The sequence below is a fragment of the Leptinotarsa decemlineata genome, unplaced genomic scaffold (genome assembly GCF_025532065.1).
Source record: "Leptinotarsa decemlineata unplaced genomic scaffold, Ldec_3_MD MMD2_P_RNA_scaffold_9, whole genome shotgun sequence".
In the NCBI taxonomy this organism is placed as follows: domain Eukaryota; kingdom Metazoa; phylum Arthropoda; class Insecta; order Coleoptera; family Chrysomelidae; genus Leptinotarsa; species Leptinotarsa decemlineata.
In genome coordinates, this window is record NW_027412536.1 from 17,081,268 (window position 1) to 17,099,078 (window position 17,811).

At 32.7% G+C, this 17,811-nt stretch overlaps 1 protein-coding gene across 4 annotated transcripts in view; it reads left to right on the top strand.

Moving 5' to 3' along the window:
• Positions 1 to 2,841: 2,841 nt before the first annotated feature.
• Positions 2,842 to 17,811, top strand: part of Usp32 (Ubiquitin specific protease 32) — an 87,209-nt gene continuing 72,239 nt past the window's right edge. For 3 of the 4 annotated variants that reach the window (XM_074170739.1, XM_074170741.1, XM_074170742.1), the window contains exon 1: positions 2,843 to 3,014. In XM_074170739.1, coding sequence (XP_074026840.1) covers positions 2,957 to 3,014 — 58 coding nt within the window. In that variant the 5' untranslated portion in view covers positions 2,843 to 2,956. Of the gene's footprint in view, positions 3,015 to 17,811 lie in introns of all 4 variants that reach the window. The other variant, XM_074170740.1, reaches the window with a different exon arrangement.

Below are 17,811 nucleotides of genomic sequence, written 5' to 3' on the forward strand. Positions count from 1 at the left end.
TTTAATCTGTTGATCACAGAATAAATACAGTTTTACAATAATTATTTTTCGTAATTATAGAATTCGTCAGTATGAATTATTAAAAAAAAGACATAATGTCGGTCCACAAAGACCCCTAGATACCAATTTTGAATTAAATCACATAATAATATCATAACTCAGTCGTATTTATAAATATTCATGATTTCTAATCGAAAATTCTTTATATCGGACCTCATTCATCAAATCTGAGAATTAATCAGAAATTTCTTCATCTGCTTATATGAAGAAAAGTTCATTACTTTTGAAATTAACATTTATCATTGTTATGAATTAGTTCGTTTGAAATAACTTAATTTTAACCCAGTAAACCATGCGCTTTATAATAAAGCTATACACAAATAAAAATTTAGTAGGTGGTAGAAAAACTGGCCTCATTTTTATAATCATTAATAATAAATCAGATTTCCTGTAGGAACTATTTGAACAGGATATATTTTCACTAGAAATGATTTATTTTATAAATATATAATATCCCTCCGATTATCAACTGAACCAACCGCCACTTTTATGGTCCAACTTATTTCAGATGTAAACAAACCCACTCTCCATAACCTCTTATTACCCGCCACCCCCCCTCGTCCAAAAGTTGTACAGAAAAGGATAGTACGATACCCGTTTCAAAATACATGTATTGTATTGGTATAGGCATGGCAACTCTATGTCATATTATAACTTTGAGTTTTTTGTGGACGATCGTTGATCGTTGTCTCAGATATCGTTGTCGGCACGTCCGTCACCACCATATCAGAAACGAAACTCCGTTGTAAAAAGTTCGAAGCATCGTTTAGTGCGCATGATCAGGACCAGTTTCAATTTTACCAGGGTGGGTTTCAGGAAGATTTTTCAATGAATCGTGACAACGAGTAAAATCGATTTAATAATAAAATAGTGTCGGGGCTTAGAAATGTCTATGAGGTACAAAAAGTTTTGGCGGGCACACCTATGTTGTGAAACTGATTATTTCCGGGAAATTCATAGAGTAAAATAATAACAATAAAATAATATAAATAAAGCAGATTTCGGAACTTTCGTTTCAATCCTATAATTTCTATATGTGATTTTTTTAAATATGTGACGTCGCTCTATGGAGGGGAAAGTCTCACAGCTGTGACAAGGATGGGATTGGGTTGAAAATCATGAAATTCGGTTGACAATTGATGGACGGTCCCTTATTACAGTGAAAACCCCAATTCTGCTAATGTTTAGTTTACTTTATAAAACATGAAATAACTTGAGGCCACTTTTTATTAGTAACCTAGATTGACGACAATAATCCAAAAAATGAAACCGAAGGAAATCCAAGTATAAATTCAAAATAATGAAAGAACATTTCTTATTGCATCAAAGTATTCTCAAAGTTTCTCACACTTATCAAATCAAAATAAATTATTATTTATTTTTATATTATATTTATACGTCATTTTGGAAACTTTGATTTTTTTGTGAAGATTTCCCTAAAAATAACTATGTTCCACACATTGAATGGAAATACGACAAAACCTGCCTTCATTTTTTGAGATTTCCAAAATCAATACGACTTTTCCCAATTTTGTTAGTCAAACTGAAAAATTCTTCTTCTTGCAGCTCACACAGTTTCGTGATAAATTTAAAATCAATTGTTTCTCCACTTGCATTAACAAGTTCTGAAAGAAAATTATTAAAAGCTATAGGTCAACATAATTTTAGATGTTATTTTATAATTTTTCTGATTTAAATAATGTAATCCTTTATAAATCTTACATCATGAATGAATTGAACAGATTTTAAATATTTGGAAATTCCTACAGTTGTTAGGTTGAATACCGACTTACTTTTCTTGGGTGGGAACTTCATTTAGTTTCAACGAAATTCATCTACCCTTCATATATACATCGTTAACTTATGATGCACTGTTTGGAACCTTTGGTGTAGTAATGAATATTACTGGAGTTTTTTCCCCAACACTGTTTTAATCTTCCTCTTTGAAGATGATCACTTGGTGATCGAAACACGTGTCGAGGTGTTAAAAATAACGATGGTGTTGGGGAAAAAACTCCAGTAATATACATTGTTTGGAGAAAAATGTTTTCTGTAAATGACATATTTTTCACTAGGATGCTCCACGGTATGATCTCTTCCCAATGCTCCCATCCAAATATCATATGCCTTGCTCTCGTCAAGCTTAAATTAGTTTATGTGAGTGAAATGTAACGAAAGTATCAATATGCCCAGTTTCATCAAAGATGAGAGTTATTTCGGCTTTTCTCATATTCAAGTCACTCACAAAAAATAATGGATTCCAGGAATATTTCGTTTATTTCCATATCATAGAACCAAGCACGTCAACATTGTCAAAATTGAAATTTCACTACAAAAAAACCCGAAAACTTAGAAAACATACAAAAACTCATAAATAATGAGAGTAAAAAACACTAATAAGAAAACCACATCTTAAAGAAATACAATAGCATTGTAGCATTTTCTTCAAGTACTCTACTCTTCACCTACATGTTCTTTCTATATATCGATTTTAACGTCTCAGACACGTTGACATTAAATTTTTCAGTCGCGGTGTGGTTGATAAAATATTGGGAAATTGAAGACATAGGCAGACTCTCTGAAAACATGCAAGAATTCACAGTCTTTAGTAATCGACACTGTCGACCTTTTTTGAGGATAGTGAATGTCACGTGTCCTGCACGTAAGTGTACTCAAAAAAACGCTTTATTGAACATCCAGCCTAAGGCAAAATTTCAAATGAAATGTTGGTAACATTGAATGATTCCTCCACGGAACACTTGACAGTTCAAAACTCACTTTTTGTATTTAGACATTTGTCATTTGTGGATTTGTGTAATATTGTTATAAGTTATGTTGTGTAATAACTGTGGAATTTGTTTATAAAAATGTTGTTGAATGTGAAAAAACTGTAAAAATGGGTGCAAAGGATTCAAAGAGAAGTTGTTTAAGCTATGAAGATGCAGTAAAACGAAGTAAGTCTATATTTTTCATCATTTTTGACCATTTCTATTGCCATATCATGTGATATCTCGAAGCGCAAATACTAGTCTAAAAAATATGTGTAATTAAAGCCTTGTAGAATTCAACGAAATAGCAATGCCTAATTGAAGAACATTAGCTATTCTACATTTGTCATTGTTGTTGATAAAAACATTCGATGTTATAAATCACCTGTCATTGAGCATTTATTGATATAAATAAGATTGCTGATAATAACTCTTGATTGTTCATTAATCAGCGATTTTCACGACAATTATTTCAATTCGTATATTTGTTTGAATATTTGCGCCTCTCTTTGACCTATTAAAAATGTTTGTATAACAGCCAATTCCCACATTTTAATATTCAATTTGTAAATAAAAAATTTGCTAATTGTTTCTTTTGAAATCTGCATTGACTGGAAATGTTATTTGTTTATCGGTAAATACACCAAAGAATGTTAATAGCGTTCATATTAAAATGACTTAACACTTCAAAATTGTCATTTTCAACTTCGAATTATTCTCTGGAAATGTGTTTAACAACAATCTTAGATATGTTTGATAAAAAATAATTAACCTGGGAAAAAAAGATTTTGGCTTTGAATTACATGAAAGAAAAATACTTTCGAAACAAATACTTTTATATGAACACTGAATTATACAAAAACATTTTTTTTTCTATTCAGTATGTATTCTAAACATTCTTTATGGAATTTAATTAGATATCATTCACAGCATTGCTACACAATGTAGTAAATGAAAGATGTAAAATTTTTAATAATTCTAAAATACAAATCATGACATTATAAAACAACAACTAAAATTAATTGGCGCTCTGGGGCGCAGGAAAACCCAGAAAAATCTGCAGCACCATATCATCTGAAGATCTTGATCTGCCAATATCCTCTCTGTCATAAAACAAAATGTAGGGTGTCTCCAGAGGCTCCACTAAATTCAATGTATTGCCAGAACACTTAGTGACACTACTATTTTCAAACTTAAACCAGTACTTTTTGTCTTTGGGAAGAAAAGTTTTGACTTTCTATTTCTCCATCTTTATGCAAAAGGAAGCAATCAATTTCAAACAATTGAATTTATACAAAATCAGAAGCCGAAACCTTGTTTTCCCAAAAAATAATTTCTCCTAAAAATATACCTCTTTCAATTTAAATAATGATACCCATTTTTGATATGTTAAAACAAATACTTAATTTCTTGTTTCAATACGGTCCTTTATGTAGACAAATCGCAAAAAGAGTTTACATTTACTTTGAACATTGTTAGTTTTGAACTGTTGGAGGTCAATTTCAAAAAAGCATTGTTCAGATATGATTTGGGATGTTTATGTTACTGCTTTCTGGGCTAACTCTCTCCAACTGTTGTACACTTCAACCTGCCAAACTTTTCAGTTGGAATATAATACCCTATCAGTTGGTGAGCAATGTAAATAGAACTTATGCAAGAGGTTCCGTCTGAAGGCCTTCTGCATTTTTTATGAAATCAAAAGGGAAATTATTTGATTGTCCAAAATGGTGTTCTGTTACAAAATACCTTCAGATTGTATTCTGTAGGCACCAACTGTACAATACATTGATATGATTCCAGAAACAGTATTAAATGTTTTTTCTTGATACCCCATATTTTGACTCTGGGGAAACACAAAAAAACTTCGGATTCTTACAAATGTTTACTTTTTTATGGACTTTAATCATAGCTTAAATTAAAGCATGAATATATATATCAGAGTCGTTTCCCTATTCAGACTTTCTTATTTCGGCAACATTCCTCAATCATTGTGAATGTATTTGCATAAAAGGGATGGTTATATAAAAAAATTGTTATTCTGTTAACCGGCTGTCGCCCCCTTACAGTGGTAACTTTCAGCAGTCAAAACTGAGAATTAACGAGGTGTTACCTTTGATTAAACGGTTCCTACCATGGATTGGTTGGTAAGCAGTGAAAATACAAAATCCTGAAGTTGGACTAGAACCACTCTTCATATAGTGGTTGAAGGTAAACTTGTCACGTGTTTCGATCACCAACTGACTGTCTTTAAGAGGAAGATTAAACTAAATATACGTACAATGTTATCCTTATTTATACCATAGATACTTCTGCTAGGTACCTGCGTCTTGAGTGTTTTAAATTAATTTTACAATGAGCCTTTATTTAATAGTTAGATAAAGCTGATAATTGAAATATTATTCCAGCAAGCTATATAGTATACTATTAGGTATTGGTCCACCATCGATATAACGTTTACTTATTCCTACATTCTCGTAGGCATCTAGATACCTGTTCTTGTTAACGTGCCTAACTAACTAATCTTAATGAACTAATGTATTCAATAGTTCACGTGTGCTAAGTGTTTCTTATATCTTATTTTAATAGATCTTTTTATCTGTCCATAATATTTTGTCATAAATTTCATACTTTTCCGAATTGGAATTCCATTGGATTTCCTAAAACTATCTGAAGTGTATGACTTGTTTTAAATACCACCTTCATCTCACTTAAGTTCTTCGTGTATTGGTGGTATGCAACTGAGATATATTTATCTTGGTTTTCATATTTCTAAAAGTCGAGATTTCCTTCATTCTTAACCTAAACATTTTCTTCCTTATAATATCATCTACAATACCCCTAGAGAAACCGTTACTGACTGCTATTTCCTAAATTGTCCGTTTTTCTTTTGTCAACCTTTCATGTGTGAAAGGAAAAGTAAAAAAACTATGCACTAGAAAATACAGCCCAGCACGTTTGTGCTATCTAATGTGATGTGAACTGTCAGGAATATACTTGTAAGTGCTTGTTTCCTACCTAAATACATCATATGCTAGTCCTCCTTGGCTCCTTATAACCAAAACGTCAAGAAATGGAAGTTGTCCTTTATTTTCTAACTCATACGTGAATTTTATTGATGGAAATCTGTTTTTTACCAAGGAAACAAAATCCTCAATATTTGATTTGTTGTTATCGAATATCGCAAAAACATCATCCATATACATGAACCATATTCTAGGAAAATACTTCGACTTTTAATTGATTCCCATTTCGAATCTGCTCATGAACAGGTTTGCCAGGTAGGGGGACAATGGCGTACCCATAGCCCTCCCCTGCTGTTGTTCATAAAAGCAACCTTCCACTTGAAAACGGTTTTGTGTCATACACAAATAAATGAGAGAAACGAATTTATCAATTTCTGTATTATTGAAATCATTTTTCTCTAGTAATTCCCTCAGGTATTATAAGGTCTGTGGAATTGGGACGCTAGGAAATAAAGAACTAACATTAAAGGAAATCAAAATCTCACCTTCTTGCAGAATGATGTTTTTTGTTTGTTGTATGAACTCAAAGGAGTTTTTGATACTGAAAAATGATTCCGCAATAGGCAAGCTTTCAAATTCCTTAGTGAGCCATTTAGCTATTTGGTAGGTGGGAGATCCAATTGGTGACACGACGGGGCGCATTGATTTTCCCGGTTTGTGGATTTTTGGGAGGCAATATAGTTTTGATACCGTTGGGTTGGAAACTTGTATGTTCCGTTTCAGTATGTTGTCGTATTTCTTGAGGACATATTTTACTTCTGCGATCATCTTTGATAACAGGTTCCTGGACAATTTCGCATAACGGTCCGTTAGTTATGAGAGTATTGACCCTTTCATAGTAGTCCTATTTATTCAGAATTACTATGTTACCTTTGTCAACTTTCAAATAAAAACGTCTATGTCTTTCTATCTGTTATCATGTTCCTAGAAATTTGATTCCTGACTTTCTCTGAAGAAAATAAAACAATTTTTTAATTTTCTTTTTTCATTTTCAAGTTAGACAATTTTCTATAAACAACTTTTCTTTGTTTCGTACCTAGGTAAAATATAGTAAATCAACATAAATATTGGATGTAAATGAGTAAATAAAATTAAAGTACAAAACAAATTATAATATTATAAAATGAACTCTAGAATTCTCACCTCCGTGTATCGGTATCGGTTGTAGTTTTTACCTCTGCCACACGAACTTTTTAATCTTTTCATGATAAAACTGATACAATTCTACCCATACTCAATTACAATTTCGAATGCCCGTTCCACTGATCCAAATAATCTTTTCCAAGCTCTCCCCATATGATGGGGAGCCACCGGGGGAATACATTTAAAGTTTATTCTTTTGAGCTACACTTCTCTGAAATCTGAAATTTAGTGTCCGACCGAAAGTTCGGTTTCGGTCGAGTTTCGGCAAAAAAACGGGTTTCGGTTTAGTTTCGGTTTTGGAGGCAAACCTGCCGAAACCGAAACTGCATTCGTGAGTTCCCGCGCTGTAATCGGTCATGTTCGGCTCGTTAAATTTCATACAAGTGATATTAGGTAACAACTCAAATAAGTAATTTTATGTTTAATATTTTTGAAAACCCATCAATAATATTCAAAAGAAGGATCTACACCTACTCAAATAAACACCTCACCTATTTTAAGTATTTTTAAGGTGCAATTAATATTTTTTCTTGAATAAGGGTTTTTTATGTTGATTATCAATAAGTAAAAATAAAAATGTCGAAGAGTGCATAACATTGTGATTTTAAAATTAAAAAATAAAGACTGACTGATTATATAACGTTTTCTTAATTTTTCCCTCAAAACATAATCCTTGTAAGGAAGTTTCGGCTGAAACTGAGACCGTTGCCGAAATTCGGTTTCGGTCATAAAACCCAGTTTCGGTCGGACACCACTGAAATTGTTTCCAGGGCCTCCTCTTCTGAATCTATTGAGTCCAGGTACTAGGCTACATAGAACTTCCACAAGATTGCTTCCTTTGTCATCTCTGAACTTTCATTTTCCCTTGCATTTTTATTCTTAATGTACTGAGAACAGAATGGCGAGCAGATGGCTCCAAATATCATCACATAGAAATCATCTATAGAAATAGAGAAAATTTTTACCAGCCTTATTCTAGACTTGGAGTATGCCAAAATTCACCGAATTATATGGGTATCAAATGTTTTAACAAAGTAAAGAGCTTTATTGACAATAATAACAACATTAATATTTTCAAGAAAAATTTTCATCTATTTTTAATTGATAACTCATTCTATAGTAATGATGAGTTTTTAGACTTTTAACTTTATATAGTCTACGTAGGTCTATCTCTCTCATTTTAGTTTTGTATGATCTATGTAGGTCTATCTCTCTTTAGATTTATACGATTATGTCTCTCATTATGTGAACATATATTGTGTATATTTTTTTTTCTCTGACTAGTCCGATAAATGTTATGCATTTTGTAAGTCAACACAGTTTGTATAACCTTTGGTGATGAATAAATATGAATATGAATATTCCTGCCTGAATTACAATAATATAGCAACTATACAAAAATCAGATGATGAAATATATAGAAACACAACCTGACAAAAATGTTTTCATCTTAATGCAATAACTTTCCATAATAATCTAATCTTTTAACTATCGCCAACTTTTGAAACTTCTTTTCCATGATATTCATCGCCCTCACGTCCTCTGCCTGCATTCATCTTTTTTTTGAATGGAAGAACTCTTAAAGCCTTTGTTGTGATTGAATCTCAAACTTTTGTAGTTGTTCGACCTCAGATCGATCACAGATATGAAGTATGTGGAACACACAGGTGACTGAAACCATCGTACCTGCCTATAGACAATTAGTTCAGCATTTTCCTGACCTGTAAGAAGTAAGGGTTTTTCACTATTGTAATTACTAAATTCCTAAGATGAGGTTGATCTTACCAGATATTTATATTCACTGTCTATGTAGGTAGACCTACATTTTCAGTTTTTCTTGCACCTACAAATTCTGAATTTCTTGAAGTCATTACTTGGACCAGATATACCAAATTCAGCTTTCTTGGAATTATTCAAATTTGATATGATTCCCCCGGTTCATTGTATACGGAGTAATTCCTGAGTTCCTGGTAATTTCAATTTGTCCACAACGGATTGATCTAGTAGAGTGACTATTAATCATTTGTCGCATAAAGCTAGAACTTTTAAATTACTTCTTGGATCATGTACTATAACTGGAATCGTACAAAGTAGGATATCTTTCTTCACTTTAAATGAGCAGACTGTTTCGTTAATGGTTTTTTTGCTATTGATGGAAGGCTCTGAAATTTCTGTTTTTTTTTTTAATTCTTATGCAAGAAGTTGTGCGGCAGAGGTATCAAATGATATGATTATTAGCTTCGTGTTCAGTGTAAGTTTTGTAATTTACTTCTTGTGTCACTTCATGAGATGTTCTTTTAATTATGAAACATGCCAGGCATCAATCCAAAATGAGCTAGAGCAAGTTTCTGAAGAAAAAACTCGGTTTCGAGCTAGATGCATGTGCCACTGTACTAACTCCTTCCAAAATGTAATTGTGTCCTACGTGTTATACATGTTCCTGAAGCCCGATTTGTTTTGTTTTTCTCATATGACTATCTCTTACACTTGTATGAAAGTTTTGTCTTGTCTTGTAGTTTAACAATTATCAAGTCGATTTTGGAAAATATGAATCTAATGGAATCACTTTTTCCACACACTAGAAATAGAGCTTTTTTCTTTCGACGCACGTTTCGCCAACAAAGTTAGCATCACCAGGAGATTACTAAACCTAATTCCATACAAATCTTAATTATTGTGTTAATTGAATCTCAATACCTAATTGTTGATTCACTAATTGTTGTGGCACCTACTCTTGTTGCTGCTTGTAATTATTATGTTGAAGAATAAACAGGGGGCTGTTTTGATGGGACCTTTGTCATTATTCGTAGACTTCAGACAGTCAAAGGTATGTAAATGTTAGATTTCATGGACCGGCCTCTATAGTTTCAAGCGATTCTCATTAATTTTATGGCCGCTTTCCACAACATAGTGCTTTTAGTTGGAACTATGTATTTTTTGTCGCATTCCTTGCAGATAATTACCCAAGCTCCTCCGTTTCCATCATTGTTAAATCACATTCCTTTGGAAGTATTTTTTCAGTCAATAATTGGAAAACTCCACCTGCAATTATTGGAAACATCAAATTTAAAATATGTTGTGTGGAATAAACAGTCTACAGTAGAACCTGGCTTCCTAAACACGGGTAATTGTCGTCCTGGGCATATCGATAAATTAGCAGCAGCCAAGCATGTACTCACAAGTTTTGTTTCGAAGAATAGAAGGAAGAAAAAAATGGTCTACTTTTGAAAAACTCTATAATACTAAAAAAAATATCCTGTGTTACAAGAAATTAATCAAAACCACTGAACTCTTTCGTTCATTCTATGGTTCACAATGCCCCATAAGGACTTTTTCTTTCATATTGAAACAAGAAAGAAGAGTTTATCTGAATCAGCTACTTCGCTCTAGGGATATTGAATTATACACCATTCACTTTCTCTTTCTCTGTTAGCTCGGGGGTACCACAAGGAACCATATTTGTTCAATCTTTTTGTTAATGACAATAAAAAATATATCAATCATTCTGAAATTTTGATGTTTGCTGATGATCTTAAAATATTCAGGACTATTGAATCCAAAGAGGACTGCGAGAAACTTCAAATTGATATTGAATCTTTCATAGTACTGTAACTGCATGGATGTCAATGGAACTAAATGCAAAAGTATGTCTTTCTCTCGATCAAGTAATCACTTCATCACTGAATACACAATTGAAGGTAAACCATTGGAATCTGTAAAATCTATACGTGATCTAGGTATTGTAGTCGATGCCAAAATGGATTTCCATCTCCATTATGAACATATCATTAGTAGAGCGATGAAAATGTTAGGCTTTATATGCAGATTATCAAAGGATTTCACAAATGTTAACTCCATAAAGGCATTGTACTTTTCATTGGTAAGATCAATTTTGGAATACTGCAGTTGTGTTTGGTCCCCGAAATATGAACTTTACAGTTATAACATAGAGAAAGTTCAGAATAAATTCCTGAAATATATTGCCTTTAAACTGAGCATGCCTCTGATCCATCACTCACTCTCAGATATCCGTCTCAAAACAGATATATCGAAACTCAGTACTCGTAGAATTCATGCAGATATTATATTCCTCCATAAGTTGTTCAGTTAATTGATTGTTCAACTCTTCTTTCTGAAATTAAACTTCACGTACCTCCTAGAAGGACACGGAACAATCAAATGTTTGCAATCGACTTCCACAGGTGTAATTATGGTAAAAATTCTCCACTTTCTAGAATAGTTTCTAATGGCAATAAGGTTGATCAACTGTAAGTCACAGGAATAAGTGCTCAAATATTCAAATATTTTTATTCTTAGGTTCTTAGTATAATTAAAGTTAGATTAGTATTAGTGTTTACTTCCTAAAATGTATTGAATTCGTGTATACAAATTGGGGTTACCCGTAGATAAATGAATAAATAAATAAATAAAATTTATACATCACTAATTCGTAATGGAAAATGAAACAGATATCATTCATGGAAACTTCAAGTAACATAAAATTGATTTGGATTTTGGCTGCATTTTAAACTCCTTGTATGGTTTCGAATATTAGACTCGGTCACAAATACATCATTTCTGCCACAATTACAATATGTAAATATCCTTCAAAGATGTCGAGATCTTAAATATTTAATTTTTTTATAGTACTAAAACTGTACCAATGTGTTTCATCGATAGCAAATATCCAAAAAAGTTTCAAGTTGAAGGTAGTTCACTTTACTGATAAAAGTGCATATGGTTTCTCAAAAAGTACCTTATTATATTATTATTTCAATGATTTTAATATTTAGCAAAGTCTGAGATAGTTAGGTATGTTTTAGATAAAGCCCCATGAGTATCTTTGTACTTAGACAATATACGCATCTGTATACGTGTATAGACTAAAAATATACTACTTGAACAATAATTGAAAATGAATACTTCATTTTGTAAATGTTTGTAGTAATTCCATTTACTTTAGTCACATAAACATGAAAATTAATGCCTTCAGAAGCCATTTTTCTTAAGTGTCATGTGAATTAATAACAGTTTGAATGATAAAACTAATAAAAATAAATGTGTAATTGTTTATTTTTGTTCTTTATATGTACTGAAGTAGTGTTAGTTATGTTGAATTTCGAAATTGTTTTTTTTTATATAGATATTTAATTTCGTAGCGTGTTTATAAACAGGTAAACGTCCTATTTATGTGTCAACAAATGAAATAATTTTCAGAATGTGTCCCTCTATCTTATCTCACTGTTGACATGTACACAGATAATTATTAATTCGTGAATAATTGAATATAGGTGAATTTAGATTATGTTCGAATCAATGCTGCTCACGTCACAAGCATAAAATTTCTTCACTGGTTTTGATAACCACTTTCATAACATTTTGGGAAATATAGATTACAAATTCTCTAATTTTCAATGTATTTTTAGTTGCATGTGTATTATATTGTAGTAACAACAGGTTTTGGAATATCCCCTTATTTTTTTTGTGTAAAGATGGAAAAATAGAAAGCCAAAACATTTTTTACCCCAAAAAAAGTGTCACTCGACGCAAGTTTCGCTAACCAAGTTAGTCTCATCAGGAATAACGAAGACTTATTCTAACGGCTGTGTTAATATTTTTATATGCATCTATATGAATCTTTACCTTACATCACTGTGGTAATTAAATTAATTTCTTTTATTTTGTTTTTGTTCCTAATGCTAATTTGCTACCTAATTGATACCTAATCTTTACCTGTTTTGTATATATCATTGCGAAAAAGTGTGAAAAAACCTTGTAATAATATGACCTGCTTCACCGTTCATAGATGTCATTCCACATTTTTCAATGTCTCAACTTTCGAAAGCATTTACAAACTTGAACAATTTCAAGAATCCCTCTTTTATTTTGTAGCCATTCTCTATAGCATGTTGAGGAACATTGGATTTTTCTTGTCTATGAAACCGAATATTATGTGATACATGTTCTTAGTATCGAGTTATTATGGTCCGCCTAGTTTGACCAACATATCGCAAGCTTCACAGCTCATTTCGTAAATCCCAGTTAGTCTAGATATGTCAATATCGATTGTTCAAAAAGAGCTTAAAATAGCATGAAATACACAAAAAAGTACATGTAATAATAGGTTCCTCAGAGAACTTTTGTAAAAATCTTCGGGTGTACATGGCTTGAAGTTATATAAAAAGATCTTACAAACCTTCAAGAATACACAGGCACTTTATTTCGTGTGGGAGATTGTTGAAAAATTTCATAGCTCTATAGACCATTCTTCTTTTATGCCGTCTTGTTCAAAATACACAAATAGAAATTCCCTTACATTTCGTTAATTGAAAATCCTAAATATTTTGTAAAAAAACTGGTTAGTGTGAAATTAGCCACACTTTTCGATCCATAGTTTCCGACGTGCTGTCTAGTCTATGGTTGTTTGAAGGTGGTTGACAATGTTTTATGATGGCATTCATTAGTTCGGACTTCTATTGTCTAATATGATATGATTTGAAATCTCTTGAAATAATAAATGAAAATTAAAAGAATAGCTGAAAATAACAATTATATCAAACAAATAACCCCGAAATGAAATTACAGTAAAATGAAATAAAAAAATTGAAATTGAAAGATTTCAAGCCAAATTACTTCACGACGTTTCGATTGTTAGTATCCACAATCGTCTTCGGGTGATGACTTTTGTGAGTGTTGGTGTGAATGGATATGATTTAATAAAAAATAGACTTTCTTCTGTACACCTCTCTCTTTTATTTCATTTTCAAAGGTGAACTTTGACATATACGAATGGTTTAGCATTTGTATATTGTAAAAAAGTTCGAATGCCTCAAAGCTCGACTTTGAAGGAGTGAAAGTACCATGAGATGTCCGATATTTTGGACAACGGACTTGTTTCAGAGCATCAAGCATTACAAAAAATCAAATTTGAAGAGCATTTACAACATTTTTTTAATATACACAAACTAACTAATGAAATCTTTTTCGTACATTTGAAATTTCGCCATCACAGTAAATGTTAATTTATTATGTTTTTCAGTACATCGAAAAAAATCATTACATGAATGAACGGGCACCACATGGAAAGGTATGAATGTGAATCTAACAAAAGCTGTTAAATTTCGAAGTAAAAAATATAATTTAGTTATATTTTGTTTTGCTAGAATTTTTGCAACAGTATGTTGGGCGGAAACCATCGAAGAAAAGTCTACCAACCTTTCACTGTTAACACTATACACTATTTTTATTGCTTCATGCCGAAAAAACAGTAACTGATATTTAAACGAAAATTGTATTTATGAATGGAATGATTTGGCTTTCTACTTTCATCTTTATACAAAGGAAGAAGGAAGCAATCAATTTCAAAATAAACTCTTTAGTTTCACATAGAAACTGGAAAAAAGCTCTTTCGAAACATTTTTTCATATCATGTTTGGACGCATCTTCATAGACGGTCTATTCATCATTCACTAGTTCTGGATATATAGGGTCTTCCGACAGGGACTTCTGAATTTCAACAATTGATAACGGCCATCTTGTTGAAGCTACATCTACCAAAATAGTTGTCATTTATTCAGTCTGTTTTGCCAAATCACCATGGACGGATATAGCATTCAACATGTGTAAATAATAAAATTGTGTTATCAAAGTGGGTGTTCTGTTCGGGCAACGTACCGCGCGCTTCGCCCATTTTACGGTCTAGTGGGTAGCCACCTACGTCACCTGATCTATAACCATAACATTTCTTTCTCGATTTTTGAAAAAAAAAATTCTGATTGATTCGGCCGTTACTTGATGAAGATCCATAGTAATATAAACTACACCCTACGAATTGATCTCCACAAACTTTATTTGAGAAATATATCACGACCTGTTTCGCTAACACGGTAGCTTCTTCAATAGTGATTTGAATACTACAAGTTGCTTTCAACGCTAATATTTATATACCACAGGTAACTACAATTGAGACTACCTCCATCAAATTACCTAAACCTCTAAAACTTGTATATACCTGAGGTACCTCTTCAATTAAGATTTCCTGTAGCATATTACCTCACTTCTACATCAATAATAATACTCACTCGATTTTTTTTTAAAACAAGTTCAATAATGGTGTTCTATTCAAATCCAATCAATCATTCATTAGAATGCTTGAATTTTCAAGTTTTCTTATTTACACAGTTCATATGATGTTCCTGGATTCGATTCCTAAATGTTCTGCCAGTTTGACCAATATATACCTTAGGACACGTTCCATACTTCAATTTATATACTTATGATTTCTCGAATTTGGATGTTTTGTCTTTATTATTTTTAACTAACTTGTTCTATATGCAATTTTAATATCTCGTTTACTCAAAAATGAAGCCACTTTTTCCGTTGTTTGTCCAAAATACGTTAAAGCTTTATAATTTTGATTATCTACCAGATCAATAGGAAAAACGTCTCGATTCGCTTTTTCGTAGACTTTTTTGGAAAGTATTTTGTTCATTAATTCAGGTTCATTATAGAGCTTTAACGTATTTTGGACAAACATCAGAAAAAGTGGCTTCATTTTTGAGTAAACGAGATTAAAATTGCATATAGAACAAATAATACGTTGGGAAAGTTAGTTAGAAATAATAAAGACAAAACATCCAAATTTGAAAAATCAGAAATATATAAATTAAAGTATGGAACGTGTCCTAAGGTATATATTGGTCAAACTGGCAGATCATTTAGGAATCGAATCGAGGAAAATCATATGAACTGTGTAAATAAGAAAATTTGAAAATTCAAACATTCTAATGAATAATTGATTGGATTTGAATAGATTACCATTATTGAACTTGTTTTCTTAAAAAAAACCGAGTAAGTATTATTATTGATATAGAAGTGAGGTAATATGCTACAGGTAATCTTAATTGAAGAGGTATCTTAGGTATATAAAAGTTGTAGAGGTTTAGGTAATTTGTTGGAGGTAGTTTCAATTGGAGTTATAAATATTAGCGAAAGAAGCAACTTGTAGAATTCAAATCACTGTCGAAGAAGCTACCATGTTAGCGAAACACGTCGTGATATATTTCTCAAATAAAGTTTGTGGAGATCAAATCGCAGGGTATAGTTCATGAAATCGAAGACAAAAGTTTTCACTAGCACTCCTGTAAATCTTTTAAGAGCTGCGCCAGAGAATTTGTCAAATTAGTTTCATTTATTCAGTATGTTTTTCCAAATCACCATGGACGAATATAGCATTCAACAACACATGCAAAAATAAAAATTGTTTTATCAAAATGGGTGTTCTGTTCGGGCAACGTACCGCGCGCTTCGCCCATTTTACGGTCGCCATAATCGTCCTACTGAGAGGACTATTCGAAATGTGATGGATAGATTTGAGTGGGTTCAGTAAACGACGAAACGCAAAATCTGCCGAAAACATCGCCGCTGTATGTAAGAGTGTACAGGAGAATATAAGGCAGTCGATTTCGCGTCGCTCACATGAACTTTCGCAAATAACAACTTGGCGATTTTTGCGTCGTGACTTCCTGCACCCGTACAAAATTCAACTGACCCAGGAACTGAAGGTAAACTACCATAGACAACGAGGTGTGTTCGCTGAATGTGTCCTGGAGCAGTTGGCAACTGGCCCTAATTTTCATCGAAAAATCAACTTCAGCGATGGATGAATGGGTACTCGAAAATTGGAACGATACCAATCCACATGAGATCCAATATCGTCCAATGCATCCCGAAAAAGTCACTGTTCGGTGTGGATTTTGGGCTGACGGCGTCATCGGTCCATATTTCTTTTGAAACGAAATTAGCCAAGCCACCACTGTCAACGGCGAGCACTATACGTCGATGATTACCAACTTTTTTTGTCTAAATTGGATGATTTGGACACCAACGACATGTGGTTTCAACATAACGTGCCATACAGCTCATGCCACATTGGATATTCTGCACGAGCGATTTGAGGGCATGGTCATGTGAACTGGCCACCGAGATCATGTGATTTGACCCCGTTAGACTTTTTCTTTCGGGGTTTTCTCAAATCGCAGGTGTATGCGAATAAGCCACAAACCACAGCGGTACTCAAAGCCATCATAACCCTTGGCATAGGTTAAATTCGGTCTGATTTATGCGCCAGAGTCATGGGAAAGTTGGACGTTTTAAATGCGCTCTACCAAGAGAAGCTGTGGCGGACATTCAATGATGTTATAATCCACACATAACAAACGAATAAAATATTTCGATGAGATCTCACACACATTTGTTTTATTTATATTTAAAGATAGGAAGCGCCCAATGAAAGACCCTATATAACATAATCAAAACACTCTCTCTACTCCCTTTTTCTTGGTTGTTTGACAAATTATAAATTATCGCATACCGTGTTTTGACACGGAGGAATAGACTTGTAGAGAGATAGAACCATTCGACACTCTTATGGCAAGTATAGAGCAGTATTTTTTTAGTAGGACATTTTAAATGAAAAATGAAAACTGTTATATTGTAAAATATGTTTTTGTGTCGAAGCTATTTTTCAGGTTTGTTGGCCGTGGTCTGCAGGTTTTTAAACCTGACGTTTCGTTCATGAATGCGGTGGACATTATCAAAGGCGATGAGGTAACGATGGTGGGCATGACTTAATTCCTATCACCCGAGTTGAATGATCTAATTTGTGTACTGTTCAGGCAGGTAGCCAGATTTTAATAATGTTGATGCCCTCTTTTTATTGAAATTGTCTTTGTGTTTATGAATTTCTATTGCCTCCTTGTGTAATCTTGAACAGTAATTTTGGGTTTCGTCCAGTACCTGTATACTCTGTATATCAT